This window comes from Berghia stephanieae, chromosome 8 (genome assembly GCF_034508935.2).
Source record: "Berghia stephanieae isolate SIO BIC M18660-M18661 chromosome 8, UCSD_Bste_1.3, whole genome shotgun sequence".
Classification (NCBI taxonomy): domain Eukaryota; kingdom Metazoa; phylum Mollusca; class Gastropoda; order Nudibranchia; family Aeolidiidae; genus Berghia; species Berghia stephanieae.
The window spans coordinates 7,571,823-7,581,822 of NC_088367.1; the positions used below are offsets into that span (position 1 = coordinate 7,571,823).

A 10,000-nucleotide genomic window follows, 5' to 3' on the forward strand; every position below is an offset into this window, starting at 1 on the left:
CAAACTCTGTGTAACCATGAACTTTTATAGTCTGGTTAATACAGTTTAGTGAGAACAACTCACAAACGCGGATGGCAAAAACAATAACAAAGGCCCGAGTAACGTCATCTTCGAACTATCTATAACATTTAAGGTTACACATAGTTTTGTGTGTTGGTCCGTTATACAACCGGATGGCAATGTTGTGAGCTGCTTAGCCAAGAGCACACTATCTATAGATAGTATGCAGATGACGTCACTTAGGCCTTTGTTATTGTTTTTGCCATCCGCGTTTGCGAGTTGTTCTCACTAAACTGTAATAACCAGACTATAAAAGTTCATGGTTACACAGAGTTTGTGTGTTTGTCCGTTATACTTCCGGATGGCAATGTTGTGAACTCCTTGGCCAAGCGCATTCTATCTATAGATAGTATGCACTTGGCTAAGTAGCTCACAACATTGCCATCCGGAAGTATAACGAACCAACACACAAACTTTGTGTAACCATGATTGTTTATAGTTAGGTTAATACAGTTTAGTGCGAATTACTCATAAACGCGGATGGCAAAAAACAACAAGAAAGACCTGAGTGACGTCAACTTCGAACTATCTATAGCAACACAGAGAAAATGTTGGATTTGAAAAATTTGATCTTTGTTTTGGTCTGTATCCTCCTTAACTTCCAGAAATTTCTAAGAACCCAAATTATACAAATCCGTAGTTTGTAGTGATGTTTGCGTCCCTATTTCTTGATCCGGTGTGTTTGTTGTTAATTGGTCGGCGATTAGTATCGTTATGATAGAAAAGAATGTGTAATCAGTAAACGATTTGGATGCACTCTCTTCTATTACAGTTATCAAAGGTAAACAATGTGGATGTTCCATACAGTTCAAGAAAAGAATAGGAGCTCAATACGCTTCAACAGTCATGACGTCACTTACCTCGTAATGACGCATGGTAACTTAGTAACTGGCTCTAAACTATCTGAACAATGGCGGACGCCCTTATGAAATATTTCTCCGACGAGCATAAAAGTGTATCCAGAGGAGAAAAACATAATAAATATGATCATGTTTTGACTTTTATACATTCTGATCACATGACATATGAAAAGTTCTAGCCAGCATGAAGAATAAAAAGTACCGATTTTCTTAGTTTAGAACCACGGTGCTCGCCGTTGCTGGGAAACGTGACATCCGGAGTTTATTCCGGTTTCTGTAGCATTAAACGGACAAAAGTAATTGCTTACTATCCTTTGGATAGGACGCTAGTCCATCACAAAGTACAATCCGCCACATCTAACAGACCCGGCCACCTAGCCACTGCTGGGTGGTCAAGTGGTCAGAGAAAACAAATCACGACTTTACTCGGGATCGATCCCAATGTCCTTTGCGTGTGGAGCTAGTGCTCTACCAACTGAACTATCGGGACCTCCTTCTTGGCTACCCTGGGCTTCAAACACGTTCCTGTCTTTAACGATCATCATCTCTTTTTCACCTCTCCAGACTCCGACATGGATTGTAATGGTGGTCTTGGCTGTTGCTATGGTATCTGCCGTACCTTTGGAAATCGACAGCAACAACAACAACAACAACAACAACAACAACAACAACAACATGAGAGATGGCTCTGAGTCTGACCTGGGTGACAAGGATACAAAAGGCAATCAACCAGATGTTGACGGTGATTCACTTGACCCAGAATTCGGACAAGATATCGACAATGGTCCAATTGACCCAGATTTTGGACAAGGGTCTGTAAATCATTCTGCCCCATTTGGTAACGGAGAATCACGAGATACTCTATCAAAAGCTGACAATGGTCCAATTTACCCAGATTTCGGACAAGATATCGACAATGGTCCATTTGACCCAGATTTCGGACAAATTATTTCAAATTTTACATCCCCAGTTCGTGAAGAGAAAACAAATGGTACTCTACCACATTTTATCGATGGTGTAGGTGACTACATCGAACAGATTATAAATGACACTCTTCCAGTTGGTGAAGAGGAAACAAATGGAACTCTATCACATGTTGACGGTGGCCTAGTTGACTTTATCGAACAGATAATAACTGGTTCATTCCCAGTTGGTGAAGAGGAAGCAAACGGTACTCTATCAAATTTTACTGATGGTGTAGTTGACTATATCGAACAGATTATAAATGACACTCTTCCAGTTGGTGAAGAGGAAACAAATGGTACTCTATCACATGTTGACGGTGTCCTAGTTGACTTTATCGAACAGATAATAACTGGTTCATTCCCAGTTGGTGAAGAGGAAGCAAACGGTACTCTATCAAATTTTACTGATGGTGTAGTTGACTATATCGAACAGATTATAAATGACACACTCCCAGTTGGTGAAGAGGATACAAACGGTACTCTACCACATTTTATCGATGGTGTAGGTGACTACATCGAACAGATTATAAATGACACACTTCCAGTTGGTGAAGAGGAAACAAATGGTACTCTATCACATGTTGACGGTGTCCTAGTTGACTTTATCGAACAGATAATAACTGGTTCATTCCCAGTTGGTGAAGAGGAAGCAAACGGTACTCTATCAAATTTTACTGATGGTGTAGTTGACTATATCGAACAGATTATAAATGACACTTTCCCAGTTGGTGAAGAGGAAACAAATGGTACTCTATCACATGTTGACGGTGGCCTAGTTGACTTTATCAAACAGATAATAACTGGTTCATTCCCAGTTGGTGAAGAGGAAGCAAACGGTACTCTATCAAATTTTACTGATGGTGTAGTTGACTTTATCGAACAGATTATAAATGACACACTTCCAGTTGGTGAAGAGGATACAAATGGTACTCTATCACATGTTGACGGTGGCCTAGTTGACTCAGATTTTGACCAATAAATTATATGAGAATGATCCAAAAGGCCATCACTATTGCAAAGTGATGGTTACATTTGACGAGATTGAAGACTTACAAGCAATCGCATCTTTATTGGTCACCAATAAACATGATTGGCATCGAAATTATTGGAATTGTCTGTGGGTTTTTGCATTATAATATTGTCATGATAAAGATTAATGAAGCGTTGTACTAACACCCCCCCCCCCCCAACCTCAATCTCTCCTTCTCTCTCTCTTTCTTTCTTTCTCCCCCCCCCCCTTCTCTCTCTCTTTCTTTCTCCTCCCCCTCACTCTTTCTTTCTCTTTCATTCTTTCTTTCACTCTCTCTCTCTCTCTGTCTCTCCCTCTCTCTCCCTCTCTCTCTCTCCCTCTCTCTCTCTCTATCTCTCTCTCTCCCTCTCTCTCTTTCTCTATCTCTCTCTCTCTATCTATCTATCTATCTATCTATCTATCTATCTATCTATCTATCTATCTATCTATTACTCATCCCCCCCCTCTCTCTCTCTCTCTCTCTCTCTCTCTCTCTCTCTCCATCTCTATCTCTCTAGTTATATATTTATATACTAGGTATCAATCTATATTCCTCTCACTCTCTGCCCTTCTCTTTGTCTACTATATATATATATATATATATATAATATATATATATATATATATATATATATATATATATATATATATATATACTTATCTCTCAACCTATCTCCATTCTTATTCTTATTCTTCTTGGGAGGAGGAGGAGGAGGAGGAGGAGGAGGAGGAGAAGAAGAAGAAGAAGAAGAAGAAGAAGAAGAAGAAGAAGAAGAAGAAGAAGAAGAAGAAGAAGAAGAAGAAGAAGAAGAAGAAGAAGAAGAAGAAGAAGAAGAAGAAGAAGAAGAAGAGAAGAAGAAGAAGAAGAAGAAGAAGAAGAAGAAGAAGAAGAAGAAGAAGAAGAAGAAGAAGAAGAAGAAGAAGAAGAAGAAGAAGAAGAAAAAGAAGAAGAAGAAGAAGGGGGAGGAGGAGGAGGAGGAGGAGGAGGAGGAGAAGGAGGAGGAGGAGGAATACGAGAAGGAGGAAGAAGAAGAAGAATATATACTGCACACTTATATAGCGCCAACATCTCATGCAATAATATGAGCTCAAGGCGTTTTACAAAAATAAAATATATCTATATCATTTATTAAACAATGACTACAGCTATTAGAAACAGACATATTCAATAAATAAAACGCTTTCAACATAGAAATACGTTTTAAAAGAAAAGAAAACCAAGCAAAGAAATGTTTTCTAAAGTAATATGTGACCCATCGTCTCAAAACGGTATTATGTCGGAACGAACCATATGCCTAGAAGCCGAATTAAATGTTAAACTGGTCAAAAATATAAATTGTTGGTATTCGCACCCTAAAACATGGTATCCATTCTCCTCAATAAAACAGACAAACTCAACACAGGTCTGATATTTCTGGCTATAAATTCAATTTTCAACATCTTAACCAACCCGACTTAATACGGTTTTGAGGCGAAGGGTCACATATGTCTTTAGCCTGCTTTTGAATGTCTCCAGGTATTCTGAGTTTCAAATATCAAGAGGTAATTTATTCAAAATGGAGGGGTCAGATGATGACAAAGCTTTTTTTACCTCCACGGCGGTGTGATGCGTAGATTATAATATAAAAGCAGACCTGCCTAATGCTACGAAAATGTCGTAGAAATACGACTTTTTGGCTCTATCTACAGAACAACATTCGCTTCTTTGACTCAATAAATCGTGTTGAAAAGGAAAGTTAATTACTGGGGGGGGGGGGGGGGTGTTCCTGACCTCCCATAGTGGGCAGGGAGGTACATACTGTGTCTTCTATCCCCTTGTATCTGTTTTCCAACATGCTTTCTGTCTTTGTCTTGGAATGAGATTACTTGGTTTTGTCCTGGCCCTGGCCGGAGTCCTGGCTGGGAGGGAAACAGTCAAATCCATAGTTGTTGTTTTGGGAGATGGTATTTTTTTTCCTTGTAAATCATCTCTCTGTTATGTATTATTATATTTGTTATTCTAAATGTATAATGTAAGCATTTGAGTGTATTCCTCTTTGTTGGATTTTGTGCTTGTCTCTGGATGAGACTTATGGGTGATCTCAAACTAAATACATTGATGGTATGCTCTTGAAATCTAAATCTGATCCCTATTTGTTCCCAGTTCCCCCTTTGTCTTACGTTCTAATGGCTGCTTTAATTGTAATTCTAGAACTTTTTACTATCCCATTTTATTCCTTTTTACTGGCGCTGATATAAACTAAATATGTTGCAAGCGCCGTAAAACCCTTAAAAACAAACAAAATACAAAGTTAAATAGGGCCTTAGAGCCGATATCCAGTCCTTTGGGGTATTTAAATTTCTGAATCATGAATAGGCCAAATTATTTATTTCTAAAGCTATTTAAAGTGAGTTTTTTTTCCCTTGGAAACTTTGAATTTTTGAAATTTCAATTAGGCAGCTCTGTAAAGCTGGAGTGTCACGTGACCTTAGTCATGAAACCAAACTCAAAATACTATAGATAGAATGCGCTTGGCCAAGGAGTTCACAACATTGCCATCCGGAAGTATAACGGACCAACACACAAACTCTGTGTAACCATGAACTTTTATAGTCAGGTTAATACAGTTTAGTGAGAACAACTCACAAACGCGGATGGCAAAAACAATAACAAAGGCCTGAGTGACGTCATCTGCATACTATCTATAACTACCAGATTGCCCACCTACTCTATTTTTAAAACACACACACACACTTACGAACACACAAACACACACGCACACAAAGACACACGCACACAAACACACACATACACATACACACACAAACACACACGCACACAATGACACACACACACACGCACACACACATACACATACACACACAAACACACACGCACACAAAGACACACACACACACACGCACACAAACACACACATACACATACACACACAAACACACACGCACACAAAGACACACACACAAACACAAACACACACACACAAACACACACACATACACACACACGCGCGCACACAAAGACACGAATTTAAAACTTAGGCCAGAAAACTCGACCTGTTAATATCGATCGATTAAACTAACATTCATCTTGGTCAAAACTCTCAAACCTGGGACTTCGTGAAGTCCCAACTTTGAGATATGTTTGACAAAACGAGGGTTATTCTAATCGATCAATATTTGGAGGTCGACTTTACCTGGTCAAATTTTTTAATACGTGTTTTTTTTTTTCAAACTACGGCATCGGAGACAATGAAGGCTAGAACTCATTTCAATTGTTGGTAACGATTGTTTGGGGGAGGGGGGGGGGCGGGGGGGAGGGGGGTGTTTAGGGAAGGGGATTTCCCAATGGCTCAGTTGGTAGAGCACTCGCTTCACACGCAAAGGAACCGAGATCGATCCCGGGCGCAGTCGTGATTTTTTTTCTGACCCCCTGTCCACCCAGCAGTGATTGGGTAGCTGGGTCTGTTAGATCTGGCAGAAAGTACTTTGCGATAGACTAGCGTCCTATCGAAAGGATAGCAAAAAATTGCTACTCTCCGTTTCACTCTATAGGAACCGGGATTAACTCCGGCTCCATGGCCTCACGGCTCTGAAGGACTAATAAACGAAACTATTGTTTGGTGGATTGAACTGGTGCGTATCATATTTTACCCATTATTCCATCCCTCTCCCTCAATAGTAACGCGTAGTGATATCATGTTTACATTAGAATTTGTGACGTCAGATGATATATATATCGTTAAATTTCACTAAAAATCAGATTCTTTAAGAAGAAAAATCATTTAGATAAGTGTTTTTGAACATGTTTTTCATTCAAAAATGACGAAATAGGAAGGCTGCCTCTATTCTCACCCCCCCCCCCCCCCCCACCCCCGGCCGATTGGATTACCGACGTCGCCGGCTTTTTGCGATTTGGATTTGATTGATTTTTTTTTTTAATTGTGCAACTTGTGACAAGAAACTTAACAAATTACTGCATTACAACCTTTGGATTAAACATACAACAATTGTGGACTACTTTTTATACTATTATGAAGACTAGCATCCCGGGGGTGAGAATAGTCACTTCGAAGAGGAATCGATTCAGGAGTGGAATATGATTTGGTACTTTTTGGAATTCGAACTTTGTTCCCAACGCGCATTCGCAAACTCGCGCGGCAGTTGGGAACACGTCCGGAAATGGATTCAATAGTCTGATGTCACGTCGCCCAGCAACGGCGGCCATCGTGGTTCTAAACAAAGAAAATCGGTACTTTTTATTCTTCATGCTGGCTAGAACTTTTCATATGTCTTGTGATCAGAATGTGTAAAAGTTAAAACATGATCAGATTTATAATGTTTTTTTTTTCACTGGATACGCTTTTATGCTCGTCTGAGAAATATTTCATAATGGCGTCCGCCATTGTTCCGATAGTTAAGAGCCAGTTACTAAGTTACCGTGCGTCATTATGAGGGAAGTGACGTTACGACGGTTGAAGCGTATTGCGGAGTGTAAGAATAGTATAATCGCTTACCATCATTACAAAAAATTTAATTTGAAATTTATTGACCTCAGTGGTTGCCATATAATGGGGTTTATTGGATCAATAATTTATGGAGGCCTGTGTTGTGGTTGAATTCCTTTGTTTACACGTGAACGTCGGTAGGTACATCTTTTGGAGAGAACGATTTTCAAAAACTATATATTCTCCATATTATGTGCTCTCAAACTTGGCATTGAATGAATTATTGAATGACTATTGGATTCAATAGTCTGATGTCACGTCGCCCAGCAACGGCGGCCATCTCGGTTCTAATCAAAGAAAATCGGTACTTTTTATTCTTCATGCTGGCTAGAACTTTTCATATGTCTTGTGATCAGAATGTGTAAAAGTCAAAACATGATCAGATTTATAATGGGTTTTTTTTTTACTTTGGATACGCTTTTATGCTCATCGGAGAAATATTTCATAAGGACGTCCGCCATTGTTCCGATAGTTTAGAGCCAGTTACTAACTTACCATTCTTCATTACGAGGGAAGTGACGTCATGACTGTTGAATCCAATTAATATTGTAAAGTGCCGCTGAGCACTTATGTGGCAGTTGAGCTCTATATAAGTAACGTATTCTTCTTCTTCTTCTTCTTCTTCTTCTTCTTCTTCTTCTTCTTTTTCTTCTTCTTCTTCTTCTTCTTCTTCTTCTTCTTCTTCTTCTTCTTCTTCTTCTTCTTCTTCTTCTTCTTCTTCTTCTTCTTATTATTATTATTATTATTATTATTATTATTATTATTATTATTATTATTATTTTATTATTATTATTATTACTGTTATTATTATTATTAGTATTATTATTATTATTATTATTATTATTATTATTATTATTATTATTATTATTATTATTATTATTATTACTATTATCATTATTATTATTATTATTATCATCATCATCATTATTATTATTATTATTATTATTATTATTATTATTATTATTATTATTATTATTATTAATTATTATTATTAATATTATTACTACTATTATTACTATTATTATTATTATTATTATTATTATTATTATTATTATTATTATTATTATTATTATTATCATTATTATTATTATTATTATTATTATTATTATTATTATTATTATTATTATTATTATCATTATTATTATCATTATTATTATTATTATTATTATTATTATTATTATTATTATTATTATTATCATTATTATTATTATTATCGTTTCGCGACATGTTAAAACATAAAACATATGATGCTAATCAGGGATTTACGACCGGCTTTAAGAGATTTCATTCGTCACAACCAACATGTGAAATGAAGCGCGTCATACAGATTAAATTCGCCTTTCATCCGCTTCCCTCATTACTAAAAATCACTCACTACGTTGTGTTAGTAAAACAAGGTATGGGAATACTCTTCAACAGTCGTAACGTCACTTCCTTCCTAATGACGCATGGTAACTTAGTAACACTGGCTCTAAACTATCGGAACAATGGCGAACGCCCGTATGAAATATTTCTCCGGCGAGCATAAAAGCGTTTCCAGAGGAAAAAAAACCCATAAATTAGATCATGTTTTGACTTTTACACATTCTGATCACAAGGCATATGAAAAGGGAATGAAAAGTTCTAGCCAGCATGAAGAATAAAAAGTAATGAATTTCTTTGTTAAGAACCAATATGGCCGCTGTTGCTGGGCGACGTGACATCAGACTACTGAATCCAATTGTGTCTGTTGGTTGTTTTCTGTGTAAATTGGATTCAGTAGTCTGATGTCACGTCATCCAGTAACGGCGGCCATCTTGGTTCTAAACAAAGAAAATAATTACTTTTTATTCTTCATGCTGGCTACAACTTTTCATATGTCTTGTGATCAGAATGTGTAAAAGTCAAAACATGATCAGATTTATAATGGTTTTTTCTTCCTCTGGATACACTTTTATGCTCGTTGGAGAAATATTTCATACGGGCGTCAACAATTGGATTCAGTAGTCTGATGTCACGCCGCCCGGCAACGGCGGCCATCTTGGTTCTAAACAAAGAAAATCATTACTTTTTATTCTTCATGCTGGCTAGAACTTTTCATATGTCTTATGATGAGAATGTGTAAAAGTCAAAACAAGATCAGATTTATACTGTTTTTTTCCCTTTGGATACGCTTTTATGCTCGTCGGTGAAATATTTCATACGGGCGTCCGCCATTGTTCTGATAGTTTAGAGCCAGTTACTAAGTTACCATGCGTCATTAGGAAGGAAGTGACGTTACGACTGTTGAAGAGTATTGTCGTTAGTAGACTCAAGGAAACAAGTGATTACCTTGATTGAACTATTGAATACAACTCACGATTTGTTTTCTTTTGCGGCCAAAGACTTGTCTTTTGACGTAATTTTATGGTCAGTGTCAGGCTATAGATAGTGTGCGCTTGGCTAGGAAGCTCACAACATTGCCATCCGGAAGTATAACGGACCAACACACAAAACTATGTAAGCTTAAACGTTTACATTACCTTACCTTACCGGAGTTCCGTCTCCCTACAGAGGTTGAATGTCATGGAACGCCATTCTTCATGCCCAAGGGCCATTACCGAGCAATCGATTATCTTTTTG

General features: G+C 37.5%; 1 protein-coding gene across 1 annotated transcript in view; it reads left to right on the plus strand.

Annotated features, from left to right (window-relative positions):
* LOC144978103 (uncharacterized) overlaps positions 1 to 2,990 on the plus strand; it is a 4,021-nt gene extending 1,031 nt beyond the window's left edge. Inside the window, exon 2 of the mRNA XM_078923718.1 lies at positions 1,485 to 2,990. Coding sequence (XP_078779844.1) covers positions 1,485 to 2,864 — 1,380 coding nt within the window. The 3' untranslated portion in view covers positions 2,865 to 2,990. The remainder of the gene's footprint in view (positions 1 to 1,484) is intronic.
* Positions 2,991 to 10,000: the final 7,010 nt, after the last annotated feature.